Here is a 15,788-nt window from a genome sequence, read left to right as displayed (position 1 = left end):
CTTTTTACCATGTAGGTATTACTTCTCATTTACCCTCTCAAAGTTGTATTTAGAGTGATTCATGCATGTTTGAGATGCCATCGTGCCAAAAATTCCTGTTTGTTTTCATCTACACTCCATACTGCTGTGTACTCTTAGTGCTGTGACATCAGCTGAACCATTTGGTTTTGATCAATATTGCAATTTAAAATCCATCTGTGGCTGTCAAATATTAGAACTATATAGAAGTATTATACTTTAGTATAAACCATAACTGTCACCTATTTGAACCCATACCTGAACTTTAAACCATGTTGTTGGTCTAATAATAAAGGTGGACCTGGTTTTGTGCCCATGAGTGAGGTAGATCCCCATGATGTGAGTATGTGTACAGATTCGAGTCCCCACAATGTAATAAATACCCGTATACCCAGCCCTGATGATAATAATAGTGTAGTTATTAAAATGATGCTCATGTATGACACAGGACCTATGTGCAGAGGTGAGAGTCGATATACGACCTCTGCACACTGCCCTCTCATCTGAGCATCCAGTTAAAACATCAGTGCAGAGCAAGGGGGCGGGACTCAGCTGTCAATCTTCTGTCCCACTGTGTGACCTCATGAAGGGACAGTATTTTGGGTCATTTATCACATCCAGCACCTGCTCTCTGTCAGACCTACAGGCAATCTATGCGACAAAGGCCACAGTGGAGAAATATAAACAGATGTCAAATGTGCTCTTAATTATCTGTTCAATTTAAAAAGACATTTGATTTGTTTTTAATAATTTATTTTTTTATTTACTAGACACATTACATTTTCAGTGGAACTAAACAGCAAACCTACTAAAATGTGCATAAAGTGTTTGAATAGAATCGTTTACTGTTCTTAAATTTGGAGCTTTGTGTTCAAAAAGTGTGTGTGCTGCTTCCAGTGACGACCGCACTTTCAAGTGCTATGTGACATCACGCATGACTGCCCCGATTGTAGCCAGGTGTTTCTGGTTACAAACATCTGGCTGCAGGTGCTGGTATTTAGGAAGTGATGATTAAGATGAGAAAGAGTCGTTTTAGGTTTAAACCAACTGGATTTCAGTGTTGAAATTGGCAACCCAGATGAGAGGGTCATGTGAGGCTCATTCTGCTTTCTGATTGGATAAGAATAAACAACATCAGAATTGTTATCAGTAAAAGCTATATTTGATTTGAACCTTTTTACCTCCTATGTGGGAACAGTTCTGTGGCGTTTATAAAATTTGAGCTGAAAATTCTACGTAGTTTTGAGTGGAATAAGAGGGGTGTCATTAGTCAAGCTGCATCTGTATTTTGAGAAGTCTTATGTTCGATTCCCCCTCAGCTCTTTCTGCGCTCACACGTTACATATCCACAGAGTGCTGGTTCTTCTTCTACCTTACAACAGTGTCTGATTGGCCACAGCTCTGCACTTGGATTAAAAATGCATAAGCCCCAAAGCAGAGGAGCAGCGTCATACATCTGCATTTGAACACACTGCAGCAGAGAGATCCTGGAGTTCCCAAGAATTCCCAAGAATACAATCAATATGGTTGGAGATCTGCGCTCACATGACTTTCCATGATTCTACAATCTCTATAGTTTAATAAAAGACCTATTGTGCCTGTGTTTATGATATAGTTATAATCTATCTATGCTAAATTTGGACATTCTAAATCACAATATTCATCCGAAATCACTTAACAGGAACAATCTGCTGACTTCTGCATTAGAAAACTGTGGTATCTAACTGGTATCTGAGGGAGCTAACGTCGCCATAAACATCGTCACAACTAAGAGGCGTCTCGGTGTCGGCACCTACTATGGACGGCTGCAGATCACACTAACAAACTGCAGATTTTTTTTTTTCATTTGTAAAAATGAAAAATGACTACAGGCACTGCTGAATTCTACAGATATCACCGATTACGGAAAGCAGTGGGCGTGTACTGGTGGAAGTGAAAACGGGGCTTGATTGGCAACACGGCGTCTTGAAAATAAGCAATGAAAGATTGCTCAAACATGCACAAGTCACTCCAAATACAACTTTGAGAGGGTTAATGAGAAGGAAACTACTATAACATGGTTAAAAGCTCTGAAAAGTGAATTTTGTAGAATAGGTCCCCTTTGAAACCAAGCTGGAGGACAGGTCAGAATTTCTATAGTGGTTAGCATTGTCCCCTCACAGCAAGATTATTCCTAGATGTAATTTTGCATGTTCTCCCTGTGTCTGGCTGGTTTTCTTGGTACTTCGAGTTGCTTCAAATCTGGAAGAGGTACTGCAGTGCGGTCACCTGCTCCTCTTCAAATCTTGAATGTATTTATTTTATTTGCTAATGAAACTACAGTGTATTGCATCAGGATTGTGAAGTTGTAATATATTGTTGTATTTCTTGTTTTTGTATATTTAAAGAAAACTGTCGTGTGGGAGCATGGGTGACACAGTCTTTACAGGATCTTACAACTAAACGCTATTTTTTGATGAGAGAACAACATTATAACATAAAAAAACACCAAAAATGTCACTTTTGTATAATACCTCCTCTTTAAGGTACTCCCTCAGAGCTGGAGGTGCTCTGTGATGGATGCCTCTGATCAGGTCCTGTTTAAAGAGACCACAAGTGCTCCTCAGACAACATCGATCAGGGTACTCACCTCTGCTCCATGGGGCGTATCAGCTTTCGTCTATTCACACAAGTGCAGGTTTACCAAAGCTACAACCCACATTTAAATAGGAAATTTGTGTCTCCTTAAATTAACTAATCTATCGTTGACTAAAGAGGTCTCGAATAAAGACGAAGATAAGATTTAAATCAGGAGCAGTAAAGCCAGGGCTAAAATAAAGACCAAAACATGGACTAATAATTATTATTAATAATAATAATAATAAAAGACAAAAGTTACAAGATCAATTTGAATATTTATGACAGTATCTCCTCATCTCCTTGTGTGTCTCCTACTATGACTCCTTGTCTTCTGTGTCTCCTTGCATGTTTCCTTGTGTGTCTCCTTGTATGTCAATGTGAAGGTTATTGTTAAGTTATTGTCCCCAAATGTGTCCTCTGCATTTGACCCATCCTTCAATATTGCTGGGTCATTTCCAGATCTTGAGCTAGTCTTGGTCAGGACTACTTTAGCTGGAGGATTTGATCTATTGTGTTTTGGTGTGCAGGATGAGTGCCAGCCATTCAGCCGCCATGCCGTCATGTCTCCTTCTGTGTCTCATCTCCTTGTATGTCTCTGTGTGTCTCCTTGTGTGCTTCTTTTTATGTCTCCATGTATGTCTCCTCCCATCCTTGTATGACTCCTTATGTGTGTGTATGTCTCCTTGTCTCCTTGTGTGACTCCTTATATGTCTCATGCATGTTCCCTTGTCCCTTATTGTGTCTCCTCATGTCCTTGTATGTCTTCTTGCATGTGCCCTTGCGTGTCTCCTTGTCTCCTCGTGTCTCCTCGTGTCTCCTCGCCTGTCTCTGCTGACACGCTGCTGACTCGACTCGTCCCTCCTCCTCCTCTTCCTCTCTTATTGACTTTATCAGTGCAGTACTTAGGTAATTAGCAGGTTCCAAGGGGCCGGATGGTGGTTGAGTGTCTTGGCCTCACAAAGTGCTAACCAAGCAGAGCTGTTGGGGAGACTTTGGGCTTTCTCATCGGTTAGGCTGAGAGCAGAGCCGGACAGGTCAGCAAAACAGTCGTCATGGTTTCCTGAAGATGGTCATATTTAGCTGACTGTAAACCAGATGGTAGTTTGTTTATGTGCTGATAAAATGCATTAACATAAAGATTTATTGAGGGGACTTCCTGGAAAACAATGCTATTATTACTGCCATTTGGTTAACAAAGCACTATGAGAGACAGTTAAACTAGTATGCTAAACTGACTTGTCTAGTTTGCATCATGTTGTAATGTTGCTTTGTCCTCAAAACGATATCAAGAGTTTTCATTCAGTCTAATCCTGCATATTTTTGTGAGTATATTTCAGTAATAATCAAACAATATGTCATCAAAACTGTTCTTGAAATGTTAAAATTGTACACATGCACATGGAAAATATTGTCAATAATTCTCCATTACCAGAGCCTTGGTGAGTTATAAAACAGAAAAAATATATAAAATTTTGGGCCTGACACAGCGTCTCGGCTTCTTACTCAAGTCTCGTCCGTCTGCTCCAGTCTGTACTCCAGAGCCTCAGTATTTATACCAGGATTACAAAGCTTCATACATTTAAAAGCACAGTGACTTCTGTTCACAGTCATGACTTAATCAACTTTTACACTTGAAAAGAGGTAAACAACAAATGTTTTCCAGCTGGGTGGACAGTTGTGTCTGCAGAGCCTCTTCATGTTAAAGTCTGATCTGGTCTCTTGCAGAAATCAAATACATTTACTCAAAGACATATGATCGAAATCTTTCTTCACAATATACTCATTAATTTCCATCACACATATTACAGTGACTCTGCAATAACAAACCAGCTGAAAACAAAATCTTACCTTGTCAATGCCCAAACGCAAACTCAGAAGTGAAGCAGGGTGGGGCCTGGTTAGTATTTGGATGGAAGACCACTGGGAAACAGGCTGCCACAGTGGGGCTCAAGTGGAAACTAGTTTTAATGTCCTTAGGCAAGACACTTCACTCAAATTGCCTAGTATGAATGTGGTGTGAGTTTTGGAGGAAGAAGGGGCTGATGGCTCAGATTGGCAGCTTCACTTCCATCAGTCTGAGTGGAGTTTACCACCATCGAGTCTGAGGGAGTGAATCATGCACTAAATTGTGACGTGACTTTGAACACGGAAAGCACAATATAAGATCAATGCATTTAGTTAAGTTTATTTTAGTACAAATTAAGTACTTTTGCAGCACTGTGTTAAGAAGTCAAAAAAAGAGTGTGTGCTTCCTCCAATGTCCACTGAAATGTCAAGTTCTATGGGACATCAACGTCACTACTCTGATTAAAGCCATGTGCTTCTGATCACAAACACCTGGCTGCAGGGGCGGAGTTTGAAGTGTGAATACTTGTCGGACCAATCGCACTGTTCCTCATACCTCCATGTGTCCATACCTAAATGTGTCTTTGGGACACACGTATCGAGGACAGCTCCTTTTAGTCTCGTCCAATTAGAGCAGCGTAATGAGGATAATAAGACGAGGGATTCAAGGGTCTCTGTGGAGCTCTGGTCTCACATACACACACACACACAGCAGATGTAGACGAGCAGACACCAGAACATGCATCGCTGCCCTTTACTCTTTTAAATCCAGGACAATCGTGTTTAGTTAAAGGACATTTTGCTTCATTCACCCTTGTTTCATAGCAATGTCCAAAGTCCATTTTCCCTGAGCCTCAGAAATCACACCGTTTCAAGTTTAGGTCTACAAACCACTAGACTTGTTTTTGTTGTGTCATTAGAAACAGGATAAATAATATTGAATTACAGCTTAAAAACAGTGTGTAAGTGTCTCCAGATATGAGGTAAATATGTTCAACTATGAAATGATGGTCAAGTTGTTTATGTTATAATAAGACATGTCCTGTCCCTATACTGAGAATGAGAACCACTTGTACGAGTCCTGTCTGCAGGTTAAGGCACTGGCAACACATGTTCAGCTGTGATTGTGAGACAGTAAGAGCACAGGCTAAAAATATGATAAATATGGCATGTATAAGGCTGCATCCTTAAACTGCATCCCATATTCTACTGTGTTTGTAGTATTCTGTGTGTTCCAAATAACGCACCAGTCCTCAAATCCCACCGCTGCAGGTAGGGGGCACCTTTCTCCTATCGAGGTCCCCCTACCAGAGTGGAGGAATGCACCGCTAATAAACCCAATATCCTGAGTGCTGGATTGATACGAGCGAGGCACCGATATATGGTCGAGGGGGGAAGGGGGTGATGGATGCTCAATGTAAAAGCCAGGCGTGTGTGTGTGTGTGTGTGTGTGTGTGTGTGTGTGTGTACAGTGGTGGTGGTGGTGGGTTTCTCTTTCCCTCCTTCCCTCCCTTCCTCTCTCTCTCCCTTCTTCACATATTTCTAAGCAGAGGATCAATGATTATCCGTGCTTTGCCGAGGTTGGCTAGGAGATGGCGGCTTTACGGACCGTGTCATGCTCACCGTTATTTTTTTACGGCATTCACGTATGCGTAATAGGCTCCTCTGCAGCGGTAGCACCCTACCCCCACCCATCTCTCTCTGCACCCCCAAGCCCCCCCCCCCCCCCCTTCCCCCCTTCCCCGCGCAACTCAGCTTTTATGCGGAAAGGCTGCAAGGATCTACTGAGCACGTGCAAAGGAAAGGGGAAAAGGGGGTGGGGGGTGGAGTGCTGAAAGATTTAGCTGGTGTTGTTGTGGCAGAGTGGTTATCCTATCTCCTCCTCTCCGTGAGAAGGTTGTGGGTTAGACTCCTGATCTCTAAGATGAACCATTTTGGTACTACGTAACTCAGTTTTATGTTTTTAGACCTGACGAAGATCTTGTCATGGATTAGTCCTGACCTAGTCCAGGATTAGTCCCAGGATTTGTCTCAAATTAGACTCTTACTTTGATGTGGTGTGTGTACAAGACCCTAAATATCAGCTCAGAATAATTTTGCTTGTGTATATGATCATTGTGTCATTAAGCAAGACACTTCACTCATCTTAAACATGTGTGAATGTGGTGTGTATGAATGAATGATGGTGGTTGGATGGAGCAAATTGGCAGCCTCACTTCTGTCAAAAGAAGACAAAAACTGTAAAGCGACTCTGAGCGTTTAGAAAAGCACTATATATAAGACTAATCATGTATTATTTGTTTGTTTGTTTGTTTGTTTATTTATTTATTTATTTATTTATTTATTTATTTTATATAGAGCTGAACAATATTCCATGTAAAAAAAAAATAAATCACAATTTCTTGAGCAGAGTTTACAGTTGTAGCTGTCATTTTAAAGTAACTAAAGCCATCTGCTTCTTCACAGAGCTCACACTTCACTGGGATTGACTAACTCCACCTGTCACTCAGAGCATAACAGAGGCTGACCAATAGGAGGAAGGGTCTTAAAAAAGAAACAGCAGCATATTATCAAATGGATTTTTATAGCCCAGTCCTTTTTGCCAAACCAAAAAGGTGACATCAACCATTCTTAAAAAAGGGGTATTACGCCAAATCGATTTTTTGGAACTTTCTCCGTGTTATAGCATTGTTTCCTCAACAAAAACGTGCCTGAAGAGGTTTTAAATGTCATCTTTGCGTGTTTGAGTATTTTAGCGATCTCTCCCGGGCCTTGTTGAAACCCTCCTTATGGTTAGCAGTGCGAGCCTGTACAAAGCTCCGCCCACAAGCCTACGTCACCTGTGCTCCCACAAGACAATGATCCATAAATATACAAAAACACGATACAAAATTGTACACAGTAACTTGACAAACCTGATGCGATGTGCAGTAGTTGAGTTAGTAATACATTGTTTTCAGCAAATATTCCAATTTCAAAAGAGTAAAAGGTAACGCACTGATCTAAATATGTTATGTGTTACAGTTAATACCCCATAGCAGTAAAACTCCCCCTCTTTTTTGTCAGTGCTGCCTCGTGGCCTAGTGGTTTGGTTGTAGCACAAACTCAGCGCTGCACGTCTCCCTTGTCCATCGTTACATCGGTTGTGACATTTCTGCACTCTCTCCTTCGTCTCACACTTAACTGTCCTGACAAATACGGCCAACAGTCACAAAAAGTAGTAGCATTTGAAACTCACAAGAAGTTAGCCTGAGGGGTGATACCGTAGTTTGGATATTTCTGCCTCCCAGTGATATACACGACACGACTCTACTCCTCAGTGTGCCAGTGTGTGCTGTGTGTGCAGAGGGGGTCTGTCTCGACACACCGGCAGTCTTCAGATAAATGGATGATTCTTCTGATATTTTAATTCTTAAAGACAAGGAATTACGCAAAATCGACGTTTTGAGATTACTACCATGTTATAATGTTGTTCCCTCATCAAACCATGTCATCCATACATGTTTAAGTAATCTAGGGATCTCTCTGGGGCACTAGTTGAACCTTCCTTACAGTTATACAGCGTGATAGAAAACATTACACTACAACTTTGCAAACCTGATGTCATGTGCAGTAGTTTCATTAGCAGGATGTGTGTTGATTGTGTTGTGATATCGCTCTGACGGTGACTATTGAAACAGTTCAGTACAGTGTCTTTGGTGAATATAGCATTTTCAAAACAGTAACACAAGTAACATTTAGATCATCGTGTTACTTTGGTTTTGAAAATGTTGTTTGTTAGCAGTTAATACCGCCTAGAATTAATATGGTGTATGTAATTTATCTTGAAACTAGAAGAAAAAAACATGTTTCCATAATAATACAACATGCCACCATTTTGAAGACCACACAATAAGATACAAATGTGACACCGCTACTCAACATTACAACACATCATTTATAAGTGTTGTACTTTCGTTTTCTGTATCATTTGTATGATTTTCTTATTTGAGTTTAGCTCCATACAGCAAATCCGAGAGTCTAATGCAAAAACAGCAATCCTAAATACTTAAAGGAGCAGTACGTAGCCTGTGATTTTACTAGTTTAAAATAGGAAGTACTGTCCCAACTGAACCTTTGTTGTTAGATCCTTTTCCTGCAGATACAGTACACGTACATGTTTGTCTCATTCTCAGTATAGCCTCATGTGAAAGAACCTCCAGAATTCACTCACTGCGTCACTGGTATGTTTATGTAAGATATTAACAGTTAATCAGAAAACTAAAGCATAAAAAACAAGCTAACAAGTTTACTCTCAATCTCACTCCAAATCACTAAATCCATTGAATTCTTGATCCTCAGTGTCACTTCTGAAAAACTCCGCCTGCTCCAGAGGTAGATGAAGCGTGGCCTCGCACAATTATCAGTGTGATAATAACGAAGATGTGGAATTATATAATTACTTTTTTTTTGAAGATTTTTTGTTAAAAACACACCTGGAGTTGTTTTGTTTCATTCACACATGTTTGAGTAACCTTTTATCATTAACCTGTCTAAATCTCCAAAGCTCAAAATGCTCCGTTCCCCTTGTGATGTCATGAAATGGTTTGCAAGTTAACAGCTCCTTCTTTACTATAGTAGAGATCGGCAATTCCAGTGCTGCAATAATCCAAATGATTGTAGTCAAGCTGTATGGAGTTTAAAAACACAGTGCAGCACTTCCTGTATTACCACATGACATCACAAGGTGGAACAGAGTGGATTCTGTTTGAGAGAAGAACTGTGTTAAACACGTGTGAATGAATTAAAACACAACTCCAGGTATGTTTTTGGGGAAACATAGATTAAAAAGCAGTGCAATATAAACTCTTTAATCTCACAGCTCTAGTGTTTGAAAAGTTGCATACTAACAATTGTTTTTTTTGTTTTTCTTTCTCTGTTTGCAGTATGTGGCCTTTGGTTCGCTCTTTTTCATCCTCCTCTCAATCTCCACCTTCTGCCTGGAGACACACGAAGCCTTCAACACCATCTACAACAAGACGGAGAACGTGACAGTGGGGAACGTGACCCGCGAGGAGGTACCAGCTCTCTTCTTTGTAGAGTAATCAAAGTATATAACACTGATAGGGCTGTAGAGCTTTAGTTGTTAAGGCGAGTAATCGGTCGATGGTGTCTTAATCAACCAAACTTTGTATTAGTCGACCAGTTATTTTCAGATTTTTAGGATTAAGATTTATATGAGACATCAATTCACTAGTTTAATCTGTCTTTATATAAATTAGAGCTGGGCAGCAACTATATTTTTTTGCTGTGATAAATCACAATTCAAGCATGTGATTAATCGCAAAAAACAACAACAACAACAAAAAAATATAATAGCGTTTCTGTTTTGTTTGTTTTTTGGCTCCTAAATAGCTCTTTATTTGATATTTTAGGCTTAAATATATTGTCATATTCACCCAGAATTGTGCTGGTTTGACTTGGATAGGATTTTTCTATGTATCTGAGACCAAGTTATTTGAAAATGTCCAAATAAAAGTGAAAGTGTCTACAGATGTCTAAATTAAAATGCAGGATTGGAATGTCATTTAACCTTTTGAAGCTAAACATGCTTTTTCCTGTGTGGTCTGCTGCGTCCTTCTGTTCACTATGAGCCTAACAGGAGGCTGCTAGAGTCCGGGCTTAGCTTTAGTCCTGATTCAGGTCTGGTAAAGGTCAGTCCTCTTATTAAGTCTTCGTTTAGACCTGGTTCAGTTCCGGTGCAGTCCTATTTCAAACCAGCTCACTGGTTACTAAACATATGGGATTTTAATATCGTTGTAGTTTTCAAAGTAAACCTGATTGACACGTGTGGTAAACTGCCACTGATAGAGCGCTTGGTTTATGTTTTCGTTTCTCCTGGTCACTAACTCTTTCTGAATTATTTAAAAACTCATCTCTGTTGAGGTCTCTGTACAGCAGAGCACTCTTCCTCATGTCCTCACAGACCAGAGTGGGGCTCTTTGATCCTGTGTTTTTGACTGATACATGTGACCTGTAATAAAGCGTGACAAACTAGGCTAATTAATGGCACGTAATATTTTTGAGTTAACTCGATAAAACACGTTAACGTGCCCAACCCTAATATAAATACATTGTTTCCTAGTACTTCTTTCCGAAAAAATAAGTGCTTTTTCCATGAAGTCCCGAGCAGCTGTACTCTTGTGAGTGGGTCAGATACATTGAGATGCGGGATTTCTGTAATTTAACTTGGTGCTGCCAGTTTCTTTAGTCATCTACAGGGTTAACACGTGGTACATTTGCAGATAACTAGAGAAATCAGATAACTTAATAATTTGATTTTGGTGTGCGTTTACAGCACAAGAGAAATCTGATCAGACACCTGTGCTAGTTAATCAGTGGGTTTTTAGAGTAACTGTTGTATTGGGAAAACAAAGTACTATGAAAAAGGACGTGTTAGCCTGTGCATACATGGAAATACAATCACAACTGAACGTGGATTGCCCTGAGCACTGAGTCATGATTGGCTACAGGTGCTGGGGTTCAGTTAGTGACCATTCAGATCAGAGAGTCCTTTTAGGTTTAATCCAACTGGATTTCAGAATAACTTTAATTCCCTCTATAATTTTTATTTTGGCCACATTAGTTTGCCATTTTATGCATAACTCTCCTTGTTGAAACCTGCACAGGTGTGAACAATCAGAAAGAAACAGATTAATTAGATGGAACTGTTCACCTGAATTAATACTCCCAAGCTTAAAGGTGCACTATGTGACTTTTCTTATGGCATCACCTGCTTGTCTCTATGGAGGCAGACAAGTGAAATGCCATAATGTTGAATATCAACAATATCAACCAATAAGATTCTAAAAGAGATACAATATACTTTATAGCACAGTAAAAGCAGAGCAACAGGATGATAAACATGGTAACTAATGGTGTTATGGTTATTATGGGTTGTTACACAAGAAAACAACACAGATGTTTTTTTTAAATTATTATTATTAATGCCCTACCTTGTACTTTTCTGTGGCAACACTGCAATTTCCCTAGATGTATCTTAAGCCGTGTTTGCACAGGATTAGTTTTATCTAGGGACATCCAAAAAAACTGAAATTAACACTTGATATCTGTATTTTTTGTGTGCATTATCAGTAATCTACCTCTTTTTACAGACTTTTTTCAGAAACAGCAGACTAATAAACACACCAAAACAAGACAAGAATCTTTTAATTCATCTTGTTGCCAACGTTGCTTCTATTTTAAGTTTATTTTTAGCATGATGGAACTGTAGCAACTGTAGCGTCAAACACAGTTCTGTACACGTTGATACAATCAGTGATCAGAATGACATCCATGTGAAAAGATGTGAAGGGAAACAGCTGCAGCCTCTTACTCCATTCACACTGATACGGCCCCTCGACCAAACTTTATAAACTTTGCATCAAAAGCACCCAAACTTTTCATCTTTACTGCAGTTTGTTTTATACTTTTTTAATTGTAAAAAAATCAATAACTAGATTAGAGTATGGTCTGTGGCAAAATAATATAATTATTATTAATTTACAGACACTAGACTTACCAGGGGACTTTTGAGTTTGCAAAATTACAGTAGCTAAAATTCAAAGGACTTTTTACAGACATTTTTACAAACATGGATGATTTGCATGGGACTAGCACAGATGACATTCATAATTATTACAATTTATCCAAGGTCCCTAGGTAAAAGTATTCCTGTGTGAAGTCCTAATCATAATCCAAAACCAGCCCATTTTTATATTTTAGCAATATAGCTCTTTTTTTCTGACATTGTGATGGTACAACAATCCTTCTATATGTCAACTTGTGTCAGTTTAAAAAGCCTTGATCAACCCTTTGAATGTCCATGCTGTGTTTTCCAGATCGTGTATGAAGTGGTGACTGACGGCTGGCTCACGTATGTGGAGGGTGTGTGCGTGATCTGGTTCACCATAGAGGTGATGGCTCGTGTGGTCTTCTGCCCGGACAAGGCTGAGTTTTTCCGCAGCGCACTCAACATCATAGACTTTGTGGCCATTGTGCCCTTCTACCTGGAGGTGGCTCTGAGCGGCTTGTCCTCCAAAACCGCCAAAGACGTGCTCAGCTTCCTGCGCGTGGTGCGATTTGTGCGTATTCTCCGGATCTTCAAACTCACCCGACACTTCGTGGGGCTGCGGGTGCTCGGGCACACCTTACGGGCGAGCACCAACGAGTTCCTCCTGCTCATTATCTTCTTGGCTCTGGGTGTGCTCATCTTCGCCACCATGATCTACTATGCTGAGCGCATCGGAGCCGACCCGGAAGACCCCACAGCGGCCGCCCACACCAACTTCAAGAACATCCCCATAGGTTTCTGGTGGGCCGTGGTCACTATGACGACGCTGGGGTATGGGGACATGTACCCGGTGACGTGGTCGGGGATGCTGGTGGGGGCTCTGTGCGCTTTGGCTGGCGTGCTCACCATCGCCATGCCTGTTCCTGTCATCGTCAACAACTTCGGCATGTACTACTCACTGGCCATGGCCAAGCAGAAGCTCCCTAAGAAGAGGAACAAGCATATCCCACGTGCACCGCAGCCAGGGAGCCCCAACTACTGCAAGCCCGATGCCCTAGCCATGGCAACTGCCTCACCCCACAGGCTCATGGGTAATGTGCTGGGGCCTGGCATGGTGGGCTCCGGGAGCATGATGGGGACTGGAGACTGTCCACTGGCCCAAGAGGAGATCATCGAGATCAACAGGGCAGGTGAGCTTCTGACCAATGACGGAACTCATAATCAACTCATGGTGCAATGATTATGTAAGCAAACATTCATCCAGTAAAGTTCTATAGCGACAAAGGTGGCCATCTACCTTTGACCTTTAAGCTCTCATCCAATAGATCTGAAACTTCTTCATCTTAAACCTAGTCCTGATGACCTTCTTTGAGACCTTTTTCACTATGGATGTCACAATATCAAAATTAAGAGTCACTGTTATTGTCATAAGATTTTTTTTTACAATTTTAATGTTGTTGTGATTATTGACACCATAAACAAAAACTACTAAACCCTTAAATTGGGGGGACACAGTTTTCAATCTATGACAGGAGCTTGTTCCTCGCTCTCACAGACTCTTTGGCACATCACTAGGCCTACTCACATGCATGAATCATCAGGCATGTGCACAACTTTTGTTCACAAACGTTTAGTAAATCCTAGCGTCTCTTTCTCCCGGGTTTGCGATTGATATGATACTTATATAATTATATGTCCACAACAATCTGATAGGCTGCTATGGGTTGAAAGGCACCTTGAACACCTTTTATATTATGTAACCAATCAGGAGTTATTGATTCCAAAATGTCTTACTAATGCCAAAATCACAATAAATTTTTAAATGGCCTTGTAAGATCTGTCATATTTAGCACCACAAATCCAACATTTTCCAAGAATAATTCCCAATAAAGCTGCTAAGGGATGTTCTCTTATGAAAATGACCTTCTGCTTTTGACCTGTTAGGAGTTGAGAACATGGGGCCTGCTCTACACATCTTGAGCTAGGTTCATGGTCAGGTCAGGAGTACCTGGCTGGAGGTCTACTGTTCATATTAGTTGATGGAGAAACTAGAACCCACTGTATCAAATGTAGCAGGTTCTTACTGTTCTTGAAGTAGCAAAACAACAATCAGTAGAAAAATGTCCTACTGTTCCATTTTTGCCAACCTTAATGCAAACTAGGTCAATTTTCAGCTTTCTGGTCAAAAACTCTTAAATCTAAGTTTATGCTGCCTTCATTGGCCTCTGCAATTGACATCACACAGGACTGGCCTGATTATAGCCAGGTGTTTTCTGATTACAAACTCCTGGCTGCAGGGGTGGAGTTTGACGTGTTGATACCTGTCAGACCAACCCCAGCAGCTCTATTTGAAATATACTTTTAGGAGGATTTTATGTGTTTAATCGAACTTTAAGCCTTCAGAGTGGAGAGTGAGGAGACATTCAGCAAACACAACGGGTGATCATTTAACACTTCTACTTGCGAAAAGGAGAAGAAATGCACTCACAGCAGAGTCCCAGAGTAGTTCCATAAATCTTTGGATGTTTTCCCCTTTAGCCTTTGCTGAAAGAGGGAGCAGATATGAGCATGTGCAGCCCGGTGCAGTGAGGGGGGCTGTAAATAACCTGCTGATGTTTGTGTTCTTTTTGGAGTGTGTGCAATAAAATAGACTCAGATTTGCAAGGCACAAAATAGCTGAAAAAAGCAGATTGGGAGTGTGCTCCGTCAGCCCGCAGGTTGGCCTTGACACTCTCCACACGGCTAATCGACATGTCCATCAAGAGACCGTACGGACACGCCACCACTGCACGTCTAAACACACTGTTGGAACATGGCATACGCATACACAAACTAAGTCTTCAGTGCGGAGTTGTTGGCTAACATATTGTGTCATTATTCTGGCAATGTTGTAGTTTTGCAGACCGAAATCAAATAAAAGCTAAATGGAAGAAATCAGAACTTCATTTATTTTTGCTTAGCTTTTTACTAGTCAACAAAGATATCTTAACTCATCATCGAAGTTCTGAACAGTTGAAAGTAAATGTAACTAAGCACCATACCAGATCATTTACAAGCGCAATGTTCAGGGAAAATATCTGACAGTTCATAAAGCAGTGGAATACATTTTAAAATATACATTTTTGTTTAAACTAAATGCAATATATGTTGCATATGGAGTTGGAGTAAATGAGCATGTTCTTGGCTACAATTAGATCAAAACAACAGTGCAGCTGCTATATAATAGTGCTAGTTACTATCTTCAAATGGACATAATAAACATATGTATAGAAATGTAAAAATAAATAATAAATATACATGACTGGAAAAAGGCAGAAAATTATGAATGGGGCAATTTGTCACAATAGCAGTACAAGCCAAGAAAGCAAACTTAAAAAGTTAAAAGCTAAAGTAAATGCAGTTGAGAGAAAAACACAGACATCTTTCCCTCCACAAATGCACAAAGCTCTTCCCTCTGCACGTTTTTTTTACAAACCAGATAATAATTTTGTGAAAATAGGCCCAACGACAAGTACATCTGTTGGCGTCGCCATGTTTGTTTTTGTTCGTTTGGGGAGCTTCACCTTTGACTTTCACCCAAAGCACAACGCTGCTCTGTGATTGGTCTGACTCTTGAAGTTGCCTCTGTTTAATCGGACAGTCGCACCAGTGGGAGCAGGGCCAGATGGATTCTTGTGAGTCTGTGAATTCACAACTATCGCGAGAATGCATCTTACTGTGGAAATATGGACGTTCTGATTCACAGATATTGTAC

General features: G+C 40.5%; 1 protein-coding gene across 1 annotated transcript in view; it reads left to right on the top strand.

The window, feature by feature from the left end:
• Nucleotides 1-15,788, top strand: part of LOC117374997 (potassium voltage-gated channel subfamily C member 1-like) — a 64,695-nt gene that overhangs the window by 18,170 nt on the left and 30,737 nt on the right. Inside the window, exons 2-3 of the mRNA XM_033971247.2 lie at nt 9,408-9,539; nt 12,363-13,224. Coding sequence (XP_033827138.1) covers nt 9,408-9,539; nt 12,363-13,224 — 994 coding nt within the window. The remainder of the gene's footprint in view (nt 1-9,407; nt 9,540-12,362; nt 13,225-15,788) is intronic.

Source organism: Periophthalmus magnuspinnatus, chromosome 8 (genome assembly GCF_009829125.3).
Source record: "Periophthalmus magnuspinnatus isolate fPerMag1 chromosome 8, fPerMag1.2.pri, whole genome shotgun sequence".
Lineage (NCBI taxonomy): Eukaryota > Metazoa > Chordata > Actinopteri > Gobiiformes > Gobiidae > Periophthalmus > Periophthalmus magnuspinnatus.
Note: the sequence above shows the minus strand (reverse complement) of the source record. Positions and strands in the feature narration are given on the sequence as shown.